Raw genomic sequence first — 18,289 nt, 5'->3', positions numbered from 1 at the left:
ACAACTTGTCACTTTACTTCCAGGGTAAGAAAACTGAACAAAGTTAGAACGAAAGCACAGATGCTTCCTGAATCTTTTCAGCCAAACAAGTCAAATCTTGCCATTTCCTGTCCACTAGGAGAGGGCAGCCCTACCCTGACACTAACCCCCAACATGCTTCAACCCCAAATATAGTCTATACTTTCCCAGCCTCCCCACTGCTTTTAAAGAGCTACAGAAGTAACATGCAACATCATTTCTGCAATCATTTATATTGCATCACATTATTTAATGTTTGCATTACATTAGTGTTTGCATTACATTACTGTTTGCATTACTATTTATTGTTTACACTGCCATTTATTGGCAATGTTAAGATGTCTTAGGCAGTCTCAAAATAATATTCCTAGCTAACTTAAAATATTTCAAACAATGGCAGAAGAGTGCAAAAACTGACCACCTGAACTTCTGGGTATGTCTTATTTTTACCATCACCTTCTTGTCACACTCCGACAAAGTTGTACCTCTCAATATCCTTCTCTAACCTAACATAGCCATAGAAAAACAGGAAGCTGATATAATTAATATTTTTTGCTTAAGTGCAAGTAGTGATTGCAACTATCTGAACAAAGGACAGAAGACAAATTCTGGGTGTCAATGTATCAGTTAAAAAGTACTTTAAATGCACTAGGAAATTCTCACACTCGATGTTTGTTATAGTAATTGAAATATCAGAAAGTAAACAGGAGAATGAACTTCAGATAATTCTTGTCAGATGATACCTTGTGAGAAACATGATCACAGAATTTCTATTTTTACAATATCTATGTTTAAATCTTTCAGAATATTAATTGTAGGCTGAGTACCATCAAATCTGGAAGAGCTGTGAGAAACAAGAGGAACTGGACATTCTGATCCATTTCATCAGCTGCTTGCCAAACACCATCTTAAAACCACAGTGAAAGGCAATGCAACTTGGCATTTTTCCCAAGCAGCAATACAGAGCATTACTTTTTCATTATACTGGTTGTACTGGATCCAACTGGGATGGAGCTAATTTTCTTCATAGCAGCCCATATGGTGTCTTGCATTTCCAACTGAAACAGTGTTGATAACACACCAATGTTTTTGGATATTTCTGAACAGTGGTTGTACAGTGTCAAGGCTTTCTCTCTTCCCCACTCACCCCCGCTCCTCCTGCAGCGAGTAGGCTGGGAGTAGGCAAGAAGTTGGGAAGGGACACAGCCACAACAGCTGACCACTGGCCAAAGGGATATTTCATATCATGTAACAACATGCTCAAGAATAAAAACTAAGGGTTTGGTCTTCCAAGGTAACCATTGTTCTGAGACTGGGTGGGCATTGGTCTGCTTGTGGGAGGTTATAAGTGACTGCTTTTGCATCACCTGTTTTTCCTCTGTCCTTCAATTAATAACTTGAACCATGACCTTTCTCATTTTTCTTCCCGTTCTCTCCTCTGTCCCACTGGTGGAGGAGTGAAGAAGGCTGTGTGGGTGCTTACCTAGTGGTCAGGGTCAACCCAGTATGCTGGTACTAAAAATTTTAGTTTAAAATGATTTGTACATTTAAAAATATTTCAAATGTGGCATTGGTAATTTTTCCTACCTCTCCAGCTTTTGCACAATCTTTGGCTCCTTTGTGAAGGGCAGCCCAAGCATTTTCATATCTGAAGAGAAGAAAGATAAATTACTATTCTTACTATGTTCCCCTTACAAAGGAAGAGGATTTTATGGATGCCACTGTGCTTATATTTACAGTGACTACCAGAAATAACAGTTTAAAAAGCTGTACAGTTCCTTCTGGTATTTACTGTTCTACCAAGACAAGTATACAGTAAGAAATAATTTATTTCACAGAAAAAGCGATTCATGTTTTTTAACCTGCTAGCTTACATTAAGAGCTAAATGGACCCAGCAATATTTATAAGACTACACATGAAAGCCTTAAGTACTACTTGGAACACAATTTCATTAAGGAAATGAAAAAAAAATTAACAAGATTGTAATCATACACATCCCCGCCCTAAATAAAAGGAGATTTTTTTAAAAGAAAAAAATACAAAGGAAATTTGTAATGCAGATAGCTTCTGTTACTCAGAAAAAATGTGATTAAATACACATGGAATACACCTTCTCTTCATGGCAATGACAGGCATACTGTCTCTATTATACCAGAATGAAATCATATCAAATATGTACAAGTTATAAAACATCAAATTTAAACCACAGGCTGGGCCTCAGTGCTGATCTCCTTCATCCCTGTGCATTAGACCATGAACTAATGTAATCTTTCAAATGTTGCTTTTCCTCCAGAACTTCTGTTTCATTAATATGACAGCACTTCAGGATTGGGCAAACTTTAAACATATTTATCATTTGGTAACGACCCCCACTCTACCAACTGCAGAATTCGTGACACCTTGATTTTTCTTCTCATTTTCTTAACCTAATAAAGTTATTTCTGAAATTATAGGAAGCAGACACTAACAAAGAAATGAAAGGTCATACCTGCTCAGTAATTCCAGTCCAGCAGAAAACTCTGGCAAACACTGAACAGTTCTATAAAACAAATTGTAAATATACAAATGTTGTTAACGAATAGAAGGTTGTTATAAAAAATGTGTGCACAGATATCTGCGTTTGACAGATATGCTGAGCACAGAAATATTCCCTACTGTTCACTTTCACAAACATTTTGTCAATTCTGGTTTAAAATGCATTACACAGTGTATCTTGCAAGAATATTCCAAAGCTGGGGTTGTTTTTTTTCTCCTTGTTGTTTTATGGTAGCCCATTCTTTCCTTTTTTTGACTATGTCCATTAAAAACAACTTTTATGAATTAATTTCTTAGTACACTTAACAAACATGCAGGATGAACATTGTTTTAACTTAAAACAGTGGACAGAAACATTCTGAAAATAAGACTACTACACAAGTTCTTTACATTAAAAAAAAAAATACTAAGCTAAAGAGCCCTTGTCAGTTTAATGCCCTAATGATCTCCTATTGCATGCATACATTTTCATTAATAACAGCTTAAAATATAAAGGCAACTTATCATAAGTTAAAGAAAACTAACAATGCAGCACTTTTAAGGACATACTACATGACGGTCTTGATGTCATCCAAGATTTGTCTCTTGGAGGATTACTGGAGTAGACCATTTTGCACTGTCATCCAAACAATTTGAATGGGAAAAAAAAAAAAACAACCACCATAAATGAAACCTTTTTTTCCTGAAACCAAGGGAAAAGTGATAGAATCAGTGAGGTGGGAAGGGACCTCAGGTGATCTCTAGTGCAACCTCCTGTTCAAAGCAGGACCAGCTATGGGATCAGACCAGCTTGCTCATGGCTTTGTCCAGTTGTAACTTGAAAACCTCTGAGGACAAACAAAAACTTCACGGGCTCTGTGAGAAACCTGTTCCACTGCTCGACTGTCCTCATGAGGAAAAAGCTTTCCCTTATAGCTTTTTCCTGTTTGAACATCTCATTTCAATTTATTATGCCTATCATCTTTTGTGTTCCTACCACACACCAGTCTCCTTGATAACCTCTCCATAGGCAATGACAGGCTGCTGCTAGGTCTCCCCAAAGTCATCTATTCTCCAGGATGAAAAAGCCCCAGTCTCAGCCTTTCCTCGTACACAGAGGGTTCCAGCCCCAACCATCTTGGTGGCCCTCCGCTAAACTTGCTCCAGGTTATCAATGCCTTTCTCACATTGGAGGCCCAAACTGGACACAGTAGCTAGATGTGGTTTAAGGAGTGCTGAGTGCAGGAGATAATCACCTCCCCCAATTCTACTGCCTATGGTCCTGTTCATACAGTCCAGAAAGTTGTTGGCCTTCCTTGCTGCCAGGCACATTGCTGGCTCACATTTAGCTTGCTCTCTGCCAAGACCCCCAGGGTCTTTTCAGCAAAGCTGCTTCCCTGCAAGGCAGTCAGCCCCACTCTGTATTGTGGCAGGGGATACTTTCTTCTCAGGGAAAGACTGTGGATTTATACCTCTTGAATTTCATGAAGTACCTCTTGGCCCCTATGGGCTTTTATGGGTAAAGTTCCCCAAATAGATCCTTCATCCACTACTGGTCGGTCTTCCTTCCACTAAGCACAGACCACTGGAAGACCTTGTTTGTGAGGACTGAAGCAACAAAAGCATCAAGTACCTCAACAACATTTACATTTGCTGTCACTAAATCATCCACCCCATTCATCAGCAATCCCACATTTTCTTTGTTCAGCCTTTTAATTTCCAATGCAGGGCTAGAAGCTCTTCTTTTTGTCCTCAACTTCTCTTCTAAGTATCAATTCTAGGTGAGCTCTGGATTTCCTAAGGCTATTACTGCATGCCAAAGAATTTATGAAGTGAGCATCAAGAAGTTATCCCTGACATCCTTCAGAATGCTTCTTGACTGCATCCTGCTGTTTTGCCCTTTCAGCAGATGTCAAAGAAGTTAAAGGCCCCCACAAGAACAGGGGTTTAATGATACAGAGAATTCCTCAAGTTTTTTAGAGCAGACATCATTCACTCCCTGATTAGACGGTCAGGAACAAATTCCCATCATGCTACCACCCTTACTGGCCTCTCCTCTGATCCTGACCCACAAGCTCTCAGCCATCTTTACAATCAAGCTAAGCTATATTTGTTCCAGAACATTATCAGCAAAGCAGAAGTCACCCTGGCATTCCCTTATTTGTTATGATCCAATTGGTTCACTCAGTGCTTTTCTCAGTGATGGATATTTACAGTACACCAGATGAACCAAAATATTGTGGACTGGAAACATACAAAGAAGGCAGTTGCCTAAAACAGTTTTATTCAAACCTTCACCCATTCTTAGTTTAGTTTCTGTGTCTTGTCAATATAACCAGTCTTCTAGTAAAAAACCTTTACATCCAAACCATCAAGTTTCAGAACATAATACAGTTTATTTCAGACGCCTTATTTTTTGTTCAGGGCTTGTTTTAAAACTAATTTGTGTCTGCATGCTGTGTTTTAGTAAGAACATGCTTTACACTAAAGCACATCTGAGCTTATTTGAAGAAGCAACATTCACAGACATAATTTACAGATGTTAGGTAGTTGCTCCCCATAGTTTACACAGGTTGAAAGAATGAACAATATACTAAAATGCAGAGGATAAAAAACCACAAGTCTTAAATCTTTTTCCAACAGAGATAAAAACAGATAAAGTACTCCATTATACATACATTTTCCACAATAAAAAGGCTCATATTTCTGTTACACTAAAAAACTGAATTACAATTTTAGTACATGATATTTACAGAGATTGTAAACAATTACATTTCTGCATCTGTACTGCAACCTGAATCTTGTATAAAGTTGTACAAGAACACTGAATATTCATATAATTTAAACAGTCATTTATAAATTGATTGATGGCCATCAGAAATTCTTTAGGCCTATCAATCAAGGTTCCATTAAGTGAAGTATTTCAATATTAGGTTTAAGCTTTTCTGTTATCAAAAGAATATTCTGTAAAATTATATGCAAGTGTTTTTGTAACAGGATCATATATGAGCCACTTTCAAATTTTTCTTTAACAAGAACATCCTAGATCAATGCTATACATTAAGACGTTCGGAAGTACCTCTGCCTGCTTTTTTTTGCTTCTCTTGATTTGTCACCCAAGGTCTTAAACCTATAAATCAAAACACAAACCATCAGACATTTCCAACACCAAAAACAGAGAACAACTTGTTTGAACACATAATGTGTTAATTCCAGCCTATTATACTTAATTTTATCTCATCTTATTTCACAAATGAATCAAATTTCACTTAGTTTTGTGGAGATTGTCATACAAAATTATTTCCACCCACACCGCTTCTAAATTATGATTTTTCTACAAGTGCGTCAAGCAATTTGGTACAAAAATCTTAATGGGAGCTATATATCCAAGTCATCCGGCTCTTGATACTGTTCCCTTAGCAGACAGGTATTAAAGATCTGCATAGAAATAATCAATCTAATCCTGAAGAACACCCTTTACAAGAAGGCATACGTGATAACGAAAAGCAAGACAGTCATACAGAGATAGATATTTGTACCCACTTGCCATAAGTCTGTCAACACAAAACTAGCACAAGCACAACTTTCTTCTGCCAGCTATCAGAATCTCCAGCCGCATCACCACAATGCACTGCTACTGAGCATATCTGAGGTTTGTTTCACCTATGGCCAGTTTCAAACTAAACTAGTACCTTGCTCCTAAAAAAACAAAAAAACAAAACAAACAAACCAACCCTAAAACCCTAACTGATAACAAATGACACCCCACAAACCTCTTTTCCACTCTTTACTCTTTTTCAGACAACCCGTATATGCTAGTCAATTTGGCATGGCAGAGTGAGAACCAAAACCTTCTGCTACTCTCTGACCACCAAGATGATGGATGTCCCCAGCCTCTATGCCCTTTGGAGTCCCAGCTGTCCAGAACAGCAAGGGTTAGGAAGAAATAAAGGACACAGAGACACAAGGAAGATGAAAATGAGCTACGAGCTCCAAAGATATCCTCCAGACGTGACACAGACATACGTAATCCTGAGTGACCCAGTGACACACTAATATACAAATATTCAGGCTGCTTCTAGGGTGAGCCCAGTCACTCCCCCAGTCTTGACCACCACCAATTTACAGCAACTCAAAGACACTCAAAGCTCTATAGCAAAATAGGTGGTTGACAGTTTGAGAAAATATATGTTAAGGTCTCCACTCCCTGTTTAGAGAGCTGTTAATAAGTCAAGCCAAGTAGCAACAACCACAGCACACTGAGGAAGACCACCATTGTTGCAGAAAGCTCTGCAACTTGCTCTTCTTCTCTGTCATGTTCCCTAGTATGTACCCCAGCCTGTAACAGCAGCACTCCTCTGTATACAGGGATAGAAGGAAATGCTGGGTCACTACTGGTTCTCTTACTGGAGTATCTGCCAGGCAGTCAGAAGTAAAGGTAAAAGTATTTACCACTAGACTACACAATATCAACTTCCTTTCAGCAGTGTTTCTGTACAAAGTAGAGGTAGTGTGAGACACATCGCTCAAGCTGGCAGAAGCACACAAACTGCCTGAGCACAGATAAACACAGCTCACTGTTCTGCTGGAGTTTGGGTTTGGTTTTTTCTTCCTCCTCCTGCAAAAGATTGCTTGCAGGTAAATGGGTCAAAATTTAGATATTTTAGCAAGTAAGTCAGTATAAACTATTTATTTTAAGTTTCTGGAATACACAGACTCTATCACTATATATAAATATTCACCATAGGGGTATTATAAGGCAGCCTCAACATAGCCAAAGACCACGTAGTTTTAAAAAGTAATTGATTACAACACGATACTCTCCTGTGGCTTGTTATGAAGCAACTGTTTTGCAGCACAGGCATGACTTTGTTCTCCAGCTATCCACCGACTTCCAGCAACACTCATTTGGACCACCTCCTTGTACTAAAAATAGCATTGATACAGAGCCTACCTAAAAAAACCTTGTGAGGCAACGTAGGAAGAATATCCTTCTACTTTTTAATGTAAGCAAGGGGTTGCTCCTTGCACTTATCCTGCACTTCTTTTCCCCAAGTGCCAGTAACTTATCTTCCAAGGAAAGAAACGCTTTTCATCTGCCGAACGCAGTACAGCAATGCTCTTTAAGCAATTACGCTAATCCATAAAACCCTGAAGGTCAGTTACTTCATAAAAAATTCAAGCGCGTTAATTGACCCCATTCAAATCTTCCTCATTCTCTCAGAACAGCAGCCCTTCTTTCCCCCGACCGCAGCTGCCTCCCCAACACCAAGGCACCTCCTCCCCTCAACTCCCGACTGCAGCTGGGGGCTACCACGCAGCTGCCGGGACTCGCTAGCCCGCCATGAGCCCCTCAACCGAGGCGGGAAGCAGCCTCTGGGGGGGGGCGGGGTGCAGATTAAACCCAGGAGCCGCGTTCCCAGCCCGCCCCGGCCCCGGAGAGAGCACAGCCACCGCCGCGGAGCCTCAGTGAGGAAAGGACAAAACCCCCCTCCCCCCCAGGCATCCCGCCTCCGCCATCTCCTCCTCTTCCTCCCTCCCGCCCGCCAGGCCAGTCCCCGTCCCGGCCTCCGGTCACCTGCTTCCCCCTCCCCGCCCGGCAGCGGGTCCCTCTCCCGTTTCCCCCCCCTCCCCCGCTAGCCCCGCGGTGCTGGGCCAGGCCCGGAGCGCTACCCACCCGGCGGTGAGGTCCTGCTGGACGCTCAGCAGCCGCTCCCGCAGCGTCTCCAGCATCGTCCCGGCTCTCCCCGGCTGCGGAGGCCAGCGCCGGGACGGAGGGGAGGGGCGGGGCATAGCTCCTCCCTCTCCCCCTCAGCCCGCGGGCGGTGCCAGGCGCGGCGGCCAGCCTGTGAGGGTTAATGACCGCCCTCGCGCCCAGCGGAAGGCCCGTCCTCTCTTTTCCGGCGGGGGCCTCGCGGGGGCGGGGCGCGGCGCGTGAGGGCGCGAGTTACCTGCGAAAGTTGGGGGTGTCGGGGGGCTACTGAGGGGGAGCTATGTAATGAACGGGTTAACTTTGTTCATGAAATCGCACATGGGGGTTAGAGACATTCTCCACAATTACCCCTAAAAGTCTTACTGCTAATCTTGACCTTTGGTCCGTGTATTTTAGATAAAAGTTGTAGCCCTTGTTCAAAGCAGAATAGAATCAATTCGGCTAATGGTGTTAAAACAACAGTATGATAATTTACTTACATACTAATCGGGAAGGGGGAAGACACACATTGTGATTAAACGAATGCTTTGTGGGAAAAAAAAAAAAAGAAAAGCAGGGCTTGCTTAAATGTTGCGTAAAGGTCACGAGGGAAAAAAAATAACAAATATAACTTACTAGATAAGGAGGAGAAAGAGAACAGCTATAATTTACTAGATAAGGGGATTAACTCTACCACGACTGCACATCTCCACAACAAAAGACATTCTACATCAAAAAGACACTTCCCCTTGAGAAGATGGACCGAATCCACCCAATAATGAACCTACACGAGCAAAGAAAAAAAAAAGAGAGAAACAAGACAAGGTGAAGATTGACAAGGGAGGGGTGCATAAACTGTATAAAAGGAATGTAACTATAACAGAAAGTTGCGAGCTTTTGGCGGAGCACTGCCTCCCCGGCCGCCCAGCGCTGTTTTGCTCTCTTATCACTTGCTAATAAATTCAATCCTTTATTTAATACAAATTGGCTCCTCCAATTTGTCACGAGCGTCTATAACAAACTTGGTGCCGTGACTCGGATCCAGGTTCTTTGGTGCGGACCCTCACAAGCGGGGAGGCGCCCTATCCCTGGATAGCCCCATCTTGAAGAGGTGCCATCGCCACACCCTGGACCCACGAACTCCTTTAAATTACGATAACTGAGCAAAAGAACCTGCAGGACCCCTTAAATTTTGTGCACGAAGACCAAACGAAGACCTCAGGAGCAGGTGAGTATATAAATTGTGAGCCATTTGGTTGGGGTGGTTATCCCGAGGTGCGACTGTGTGAGAGGTCTCTCTGAGATCACACGAGTGCGGACCCTCCAGCAGTGCAGTTCTCGTAGCCCGCGAGGGAGCGAGTCACGACCGAGGGGAAGTGAGTGTGTGTGTGGATAAAGGGCACCTCGGAAGATGGGACAGAGGAAAAGCAAGTCCTCTGGACCCATGGGGATGGGGAGGAAAGATAAGTTACCAGACAAACCCCCAGATAGTCCCCTAGGCCTGATGATAAGATATTGGGACAGTTCACCAAAGAGAAAGGAAAAATCTAAGGAGAAGATGATTAATTATTGTATTGAGAATTGGTGTGGGAAACCTCTCAGCAATCCTCATGTACTCTGGCCCGTGTTCGGGTCCTCTGAGGATTGGGTGTGTCAACAATTAAACATATGGGTAAACAATAAGAGACCACCAGCCAGCCCAGAGGAGAGTGAATATGCTGCCTTATGGATTCCCCAATCCCGAGGACCGACATGCCTCTTTGCCTTAAGGGAGAACAGACCAGATAAACCTAGAAAAGATGATGAGGACTTCCTTTGGCCCCCTCCCTATACCCCTCAGGCCCCTCCGCCTCAGGACCCACCCCAAGGCCAGGAAATAGCCCAGGCCCAGGAAGGGACGTATTTGGAACCTGATTCCCCGACCCTGGCACCCCCTCCCATAAGGTCTACACGTAATAGAATAAGGCGAGCAGAGGAAAGATTGTTTCCTCTTCGAGAAATGTTAGTGCCTGGTGGGGATGGACAGGGGGGACCGGGAACGGGGTATGTGGCAGTTCCCCTTAATACAGGGGATGTGAGGGAATTTAAGAAAGAAATGGGGAGTTTGTTAGATGATCCCCTGGGGGTAGCCGAGCGGCTGGATCAATTCTTGGGACCAAATTTGTGGGAGGAATTACAGTCTATCCTGGGTGTTGGGAAGTGGCTTGCTGAAAAAGGACATGGGCCTGTGGAAAAGTTGTGCGAGCAGAGTTCTGTGTGAAAGAATGTCAGTTTGAGCAACAAGACTAGGCCTTGGCTGAAAATAGCTGGCTTTACTGATATTGGGAGAAAAACAACAGCTGGTCTCGCTGTTATCAGGAGAAAGACAGGGACGGTGTGACCTTGGCATAACTTCACAAGTAACTTTTGAAGAAGTTCTCATGAGAAAGTTACTGAACACGTGTAGCTGCCAACCACAAGTGGGTGTGTTTTAGTAATGAATAAACATTAGCAATGTACCAATCATATTAGGACTAGTAGGCATAATTATCGCAAACTGTATAAATATGAGCTATCCGTGCAAATAAAGTTGAATCACTTCTATCACTCATATTGGGTCGACTTATGTGCATTCCTCCGCCGCTCCAACAAATGGCGCCCGAACGGGGACCGAAGAAAGGGGAATTGGAGCGACGGACACTGAGAAGCACCGGTAGCAGCGACCGGGGGGCAAAAGATTAACCGAACGCTGATCGTGTTGGTTGGTGTGTTAACTCTCGTGCCTGGACCGTCCAAAAGGGGTTCGCCGTCAGTGAGGGCTACTGGAAAAAGGCTGCAAAGACTTTTTAACCGAGGTGCCTTAATCAAGGTAGCACCAAGGAGTATCAAGAAGCCGGCCGGCAATGGATCAAGAGGTAGCCCTAAAATTATTACTGTGCTTTTTAGAAAAGCGGGGGGTAAATTGCGTTAAGCAAGTTTTGGGATTAGTTGCTTTAGGTCGTGTTAAGGGATGCTTTAAGAATCCGGATTTATTATTTGAGGAGAGTGAATGGCGTAGATTAGGAGACGTATTATGGGATATGGTAACTGATGATGATAAATCAGCTAAAAAACTAATGAAGCAAGGACAGAAACCTTTCAATTAGTGTGGGTACAGCTTCTGAGCTTAGTACCTGGAATGCTATCGGAACCTCCCTATGGGATGAAATTAGTGACGGGTCTAAAGAAGTTAAAGATCTTGCAACTTTATGGAAATTGATTAAGACAACTCTGTAAAAAATGAAAGCAGATCGTAAAGCGTCTGCGTCTGCTTTTGCTGCTCTCTCTCTCCAACCGCAAGCGAAAGGGAAAAGCGGGGAGAAAAACATAATGCAGCGAGAGAGACTTTTTGGAGCTTGTTCGCCTACTCTCGTGCCCTTGACTTCTGCTCCACTCCCTGGGACTGCCGATATTAATCAGCCATCCGACAGTTCCCAAGCCTCCCTAACCGTACGATTAAAGGAAACCCTACAGAATCAGGGAGTGAGTAAAAATCTGCCTACGAAAAACCAGCCCTCAGATACCACCGTTCAACATGAACAAATTATACCTAGCATACACCCTGATTCAAATAATGCAAACAAGGACTTGGCTACTCTAATAATAGAACAAAAAGAGACAATGTTAGAATTGTTAAAGGAAATGGGGAAAAGAGACGGGGAAACCAACCGCACCCGTGACAGACGCGGAGCCGCCTGTAATAGCCGCTGCAGAAGAAAGGCAGAGACATTGGAGGGGTGTAATAACAGATGCCATTATAGAAGGGACTATGCTCTAAGCATTCCCAGTTATTGCATCAAATGGACAGAAAAAATGGGAGGTGTTTGACTGGAAGGTCATTGAGAAATTAAGGAATGCTGTGAGTCAGTACGGAATCAAATCTGCGTTAACTCACCAAATACTGCAATTCATTTTTTCTGCTGATACGCTGATACCTCAAGATATTAAACAGCTAGCACAGTTGATTTTGACACCCGCCCGAATGTTAGTGTTTTTCTGGCAGTGGGAGAAGCTCTGTGATAGGGAACAAGCAACATCACGACAACAAACAGATCCCCTATGGGGAGTAACCACGCAGATGCCGATGGGTACTGGACCCTTCGCATCAGGGAACGCTCAGTTACAATGTGTCACTGAGGTTCATCATCTATCACAGATCTTGGTGTATCAAGCTTTTCTTACCGTACCAGACAATATGTACAGCCATGCTTTTACCCAGGTGAAACAGGAGAATACAATTTATGACCACCCTGACATGAACGAGGGCATGAAAGAAAACATGTTCAAAATACTCGCTTTTGAAAATGCTACTGAAAAGACACGCAAAGCATTGTGTAATTTGCCGAAAAATGCAGACATCGTTGATATGATAGAATACACGGATCGATCAGTGGACTCACAGAAAGTAGCCTATGCTGCCACAGCTCTCCAAGGAGCTACAAAGAAACACAAGGCCAGTAAGACACCCTTGGTCAAGTGTTCTAACTGTGGCAAACGTGGACACATTAGGAGCAAATGTACAGGTACTGTTAACAGTAAGTGCTGCAACAAGTGTAAGAAAGATAACCATACCACCAAGAATACAGGAAGAAGGGAAACTTTACACCGACTGCGAAGGCCCCTCGCGCGACGACACGAATGCAAGGGGCTTGAGCTGCCAGCCCTCAGGCAGCCTCGCAACCACCAGATCCGCCACCGCAGGAAGCTCTGGAGTGGATGTGGAAACCGCAGTCAACATAAAGGGACCATTGGGGTTTGGACTTAGTGCATTTTTAATGGGGCAATCTTCAACAGCTCTAGAAGGAATTCTGGTGCTCCCAGGGCTTATTGATGCAGATTATTGTGGGACTGTGAAAATTATGATTCATGTTTTAATCCCTCCTGTTTCTATTCCTAAAGGTACCAGAATAGCACAATTAGTTCCATTCAGGTCGTGTGTTCCGAACCCAGGTGAAGTACAACGTGGAGATGGTGGATTCGGCTCCACAGAGAAACCGCAGGTATACTTTGCCATGGACACAACAAGAGGTAAACCAGAAAAGGTAGTGCAATTGGAAGGGCCCAATGGAGTTGTCGTCAAGAAACCGATGACAATCAATACAGGAGCTGATGTTACGATTATTTTATGATGCATTTGGCCTCCATCATGGCCATCGATCAATCCAAACTTTGGTATTGCAGGGATAGGGGGCACACAAGCCACCTTAGTAAGTCAGCTACCGATTACATTTGTGTTCCCCGATGGTGAACACATTACGACGTGTCTGTATGTCATGACTACCCCAACTGAATTGTTTGGCCTCGTAGGCCATGATTTATTGAGCCAAATGAAGGCAATGTTAGTGACGCATCCTTTTTAGGAGCGGTCACTGAGGGGTAGCCGATTCTGAAAATTAACTGGAAAACAGATGAACCTGTTTGGATTGATCAGTAGCTGCTAAATTCTGAAAGGCTACTAAAAATACAAGGGTTAGTTGAGGACCAGTTGAGAGCGGGACAAGTTGTTCCTTCTACTAGTCCATGGAATACATCAATATTTACCATTCCCAAGAAAAGTGGGAAGCGGAGACTGTTACATGATCTCAGAGCTGTGAATGTGGTGATGCACAGTATGGGAGCCCTGCAGCCAGGTTTGCCATCTCCAGTTATGCTTCCAGAAGAATGGGATTTGTTAATTATAAATCTAAAAGATTGCACCCAGATGGCGCTGAACGGTTCGCCTTTTCGGTAACATCAATTAACAAGGCAGATCCCTATAAGAGATACCATTGGGTCGTGTTACCGCAATGAATGCGCAATTCCCCCACGATGCGTCAGGTGTATGTGGCCTGGGCATCAGAGCCTGTAAGAAAGCAGTTACCTCAGTAACTTGCCACAGGATGAGATTTTAACTCAATTGCAGGACATCTTAAGCCATCGCGGAGTAATAATCACTCCTGAAAAGGTGCAAAAGGCAGCACCTTGGAAGTATTTGGGGTGGCACATAAATGCTAGTAATGTTAAACCTCAGAAGGTTCAAATAACATGAGAAATTTCAATGTTACATGATGTCCAGAAGCTTGTGGGAGATATCCAGTGGGTGCGGAATCTTTGTGGTATCACTAATGACGATACGACCCCTCTGGTAGAACTCTTGGGTATGAGAACACTGTGCAGATGAGAAACGGGAAATGACAGAGCTCACCAATTGGTTGCAGCGCCACGGGAGCCTCCTCCAGGGAATCGTTTTCAACAAAGCACGGCAATCATATGCGTTCTTGCACCAACCCGCTAGGATGTTAACAAAGCAATTTGACTTACCACTTACTGATGCCCAAGGTATCGTTAAAGCATGCCCTGATTGTCAAAAGGAAGGGCTGGGCTTGGGCCGTGGGGTTAACCGATGAGGTCTTTTGCCACTGCAGTTGTGGCAAATGGATGTCACCCATGTCACGTGGTTTGGTGCAAAGCGTTCTGTGCACGTGTGTATTGATACCTATCCTGCTGCCATGTGGGCCACGGCACGAACTGGATAAAAGGCCTTACATATTGAATGACATCTTCACGCTTCTTTTGCAGTACTGGGTGTGCCTAAAGAAATTAAGATGGACAACGGCCCAGCCTACAGTTCTACACGATTTGCTCGATTTTTGTAATTTGTGGGGAATTCATCATGGTACCGGTATTCCACATCTTCCCACAGGACAGGCTATTATCGAATGGGCCAACCAAACCTTAAAAGAACATGCTGCAAAAACAAAAAGGGGGAACCCAGGGCTTACTCCCAGAGGAACGATTGGCCAAAGACTTATTTGTGCTAAATTATCTTAGATTGACAGGTGATCACAAAGACCCACCAATGGTAGTGCATCATGTTCTTTTACAGGCAGAAAGGACGCAACAAAGTACAGGAATCATGGTAATGTATAAGGACCCAGAATCCGGGAAATGGTGCGGATCAGCAGAAGTAAAACTTACTGGGAGATCCCAGCTAAGTGGGTCAAGCCATGGCTTCGCACTGATGCTGGACCCGGAATTGTCCCAATGGCGACTGGCACGGCACCGGCGGGTGCTGAAGCCACTGATCCGACAGATTCTAACTAATAGAGTATTACTAGCAGACACTGAGTCCTTCAGAGAGGTTTTTAGAACAGCGTGCCTTATTGTATATAGAACTTGCTTTAGGTAAAAAGTGTGTTAAGCATAATTTGATTAAACATAGTGTGATTACGGGAAGACAGTGTGGGGTAAATGTAAAAGTTATTTAAAGCCAAAATTAGGGGTAAGGTCTATTTCCATTAATAACCTGGGAACGAGTTTGATTGTGTTTCCACAGATACAGGCCCACGACGGACTCCTGTTCGATTTGCACGACCATCATCATCTGGAGCATCATAGATGATGTGGCAATATGAATACCACCTCAGCCAAAAACTAATGTATAGGTCACCTTGGCTAACATAACAGGTCAAGATTCTCTGCGCATCGCAACTGTATCGTAAAGCCCACGAACCAATAGACAAGATGGCTATGACTCGTGCAGCGCGCCTGGCCAGCGAGCGCATGCGTCATAGATTGCAACCGAGGCGGACTTTTGGCACCCGCTGGCCACGTGTGCTAAAACCCGTTCCTCTGCAAATGTATAAATACCGGGATTTTCCGAAGAGCATCGGGCTGGTGTACGGTGAGGCCGTCGTTGCCTCTGTGGGGACGCCCACGGAAAGCTGGCACCTACCGATTGCTGGGCTGAGTTCGTGGAGCAAGATGGCACAAGAATGTATGGATGGTTCATTTTCCTCATAGTCCTCATGGTCTGGGTCATTAGGGGTAACAGGTTGGCTCAAAGAATTATGGGCATTATTGTAGTTACTGTGATTGTAGCTATTGTAATAGTTTTACCTTGTTCAGCTTATTAAGGAAAATGGCATCCCAAGTTATTAAGTAAGCCTGGATTGCTCAAAAACAAAAAGAGGGAGAAAGATTTAAACAGAGACCTACAGTGGATTCGACCTTGTTGTGGTATTACAAATACAGACTTACAGCTGCTGCTGGATTTATTGAGGGGCAGCGATAGCTTAACTTCTACAAGACAACTAAGTGCACCGGGACGGCAAGCCTTGACAGCAATTGGACAAAAAATCACATCCTCCATGTCTGGCAGATATGTTCCTGATTTACCCATAAATTTGAAACCTTATGCTGAGATTGATATGGAGCACACTGACTGTAGTAAGCAGCATGACAGTGACACCGGTGATTGATCCACATCGGTTAACGCCATGGGACAGTAAGAATGTTTGGGTGTCACTAGCTAAAGCTATTAATCAAACCTCTTTTTGTGTGCTTATGTATTTTATTAGGTATAATGTTGTTTTTACTGTGTTTAATTAATTGTGTTCACAGATCTTTGCAAAGGGCAATACAGCAGGTGTTAAAATTTTACCTTAATCTGTTCACAAACAGATAAATTGGCTGAAGAAACATACACAAAGATCCAGCAAGAAACTAGTTGGTTTGATGGGGTGTTAGAGTCAATATTTGGTGGGATAACACCACGGCTAATGTCATTGATTAAGGAAGCCTTACGATGGTTGGGTATATTGATATTAATCTGTGTAATAGTTAAAATTGCGTATGGGTACATGATGAGAGGAGTCTCAAAGCTGACACACCAAGCTCTACTCACACAAAAAGGGGGAATTGTTGGGAAGTGGCTTGCTGAAAAAGGACATGGGCCTGTGGAAAAGTTGTGCGAGCAGAGTTCTGTGTGAAAGAATGTCAGTTTGAGCAACAAGACTAGGCCTTGGCTGAAAATAGCTGGCTTTACTGATATTGGGAGAAAAACAACAGCTGGTCTCGCTGTTATCAGGAGAAAGACAGGGACGGTGTGACCTTGGCATAACTTCACAAGTAACTTTTGAAGAAGTTCTCATGAGAAAGTTACTGAACACGTGTAGCTGCCAACCACAAGTGGGTGTGTTTTAGTAATGAATAAACATTAGCAATGTACCAATCATATTAGGACTAGTAGGCATAATTATCGCAAACTGTATAAATATGAGCTATCCGTGCAAATAAAGTTGAATCACTTCTATCACTCATATTGGGTCGACTTATGTGCATTCCTCCGCCGCTCCAACACCTGGGCATATTATTTACCGTAGAAGAAAGGGACATGATTAGAGGGGCTGGAATGAGAGTGTGGGACCAGCAACATCAGGCTGGCCCGGTGGCGGATCAAAAATGGCCCTTAAATTGGCTAAACTGGAATAATCACGATCCGGCTCACAGGAATAATATGTCAGACTTGAGAACAATTATAATTCAGGGGATACGGGAATCTGTTCCCCGAGGACAGAATATTAATAAAGCCTTCAATGAACAGCAGAAAAAAAGATGACACCCCAACAGAATGGCTTGAAAGGTTAAGGAAAAGCTTCCAGTTATATTCTGGGGTAGATCCTGCCACTCCTGTGGGACAAGCATTGCTGAAAACTCAGTTCGTGGCCAAATCATAGGGAGATATTAGGAAGAAGTTGGAGAAAATTGAGGACTGGCAGGAGCGGGGGTTGGATGAATTACTTAGAGAAGCTCAGAAGGTGTATGTGAGGCGAGAAGAGGAAACTGAAAAGCGACAGACTAGGCTGTTGGTTGCAGCGGTAAGAGAAGGACAGAAGGGTGTGATAAGGAGACCCGGTAGGCCTGGTGGGGGAGATAAGGAAAGAATCGAGAGGAAAGGAGATAAAGCCGTAGAATATTTCTATTGCAAGAAAAAAGGACACATGAAGAGGGAATGTAGAAAAAGGATTCAGGATGAAAAAGCGTTCCAGGAGGATTAGCGGGGTCAGGGGCTCTATGTGCTGAGGACCCCTGGTAAGAAAGAGCCCTTGATAACTTTAAAAGTGGGTCCTCAGTGCCAGGAGGTGACCTTTCTTGTAGATATTGGAGCCAAAAGGTCTACTATACAATCATTACCTTCGGGATGTAAAATATCTGGGAATAAAGTTAATGTAATTGCAGCAAAAGGGGAACCTTTTAGGGTCCCCATTATAAAAGATGTGGCGGTG

The 18,289-nt window shown here is 43.5% G+C and overlaps 2 protein-coding genes across 3 annotated transcripts in view; one reads left to right on the top strand and one right to left on the bottom strand.

Annotated features, from left to right (window-relative positions):
- Window positions 1-8,366, bottom strand: part of DTNBP1 (dystrobrevin binding protein 1) — a 69,483-nt gene extending 61,117 nt beyond the window's left edge. For both annotated transcript variants that reach the window (XM_049823877.1, XM_049823878.1), the window contains exons 1-4: window positions 8,211-8,366; window positions 5,613-5,663; window positions 2,508-2,558; window positions 1,606-1,666 (exon numbers count right to left, since the gene is read on the bottom strand). In XM_049823877.1, the coding sequence (XP_049679834.1) occupies window positions 1,606-1,666; window positions 2,508-2,558; window positions 5,613-5,663; window positions 8,211-8,326 (279 nt within the window). In that variant the 5' untranslated portion in view covers window positions 8,327-8,366. The remainder of the gene's footprint in view (window positions 1-1,605; window positions 1,667-2,507; window positions 2,559-5,612; window positions 5,664-8,210) is intronic.
- A 4,282-nt stretch (window positions 8,367-12,648) lies between these two features.
- On the top strand, window positions 12,649-17,264 carry LOC126048684 (deoxyuridine 5'-triphosphate nucleotidohydrolase-like). The gene is made up of 2 exons (XM_049823980.1): window positions 12,649-13,243; window positions 15,559-17,264. Exons 1-2 carry the CDS (start codon window positions 12,656-12,658, stop codon window positions 15,622-15,624), a joined length of 654 nt encoding a protein of 217 aa, XP_049679937.1. The 5' UTR covers window positions 12,649-12,655; the 3' UTR covers window positions 15,625-17,264.
- The last annotated feature ends 1,025 nt before the right edge of the window (window positions 17,265-18,289 follow it).

This window comes from Accipiter gentilis, chromosome 20, assembly GCF_929443795.1.
Source record: "Accipiter gentilis chromosome 20, bAccGen1.1, whole genome shotgun sequence".
Lineage (NCBI taxonomy): Eukaryota > Metazoa > Chordata > Aves > Accipitriformes > Accipitridae > Astur > Astur gentilis.
This window is presented reverse-complemented; position numbering and strand designations above follow the sequence as displayed.

What these genes read in the sequence shown, in the direction of transcription:
- LOC126048684 (XM_049823980.1), top strand. Translation starts at nt 12,656, where the DNA reads ATGCTGCCACAGCTCTCCAAGGAGCTACAAAGAAACACAAGGCCAGTA. An exon ending in GCTCCACAGAGAAACCGCAG is followed by an intron (nt 13,244 to 15,558) that starts GTATACTTTGCC and finishes GTGTTTCCACAG; the next exon opens with ATACAGGCCCACGACGGACT.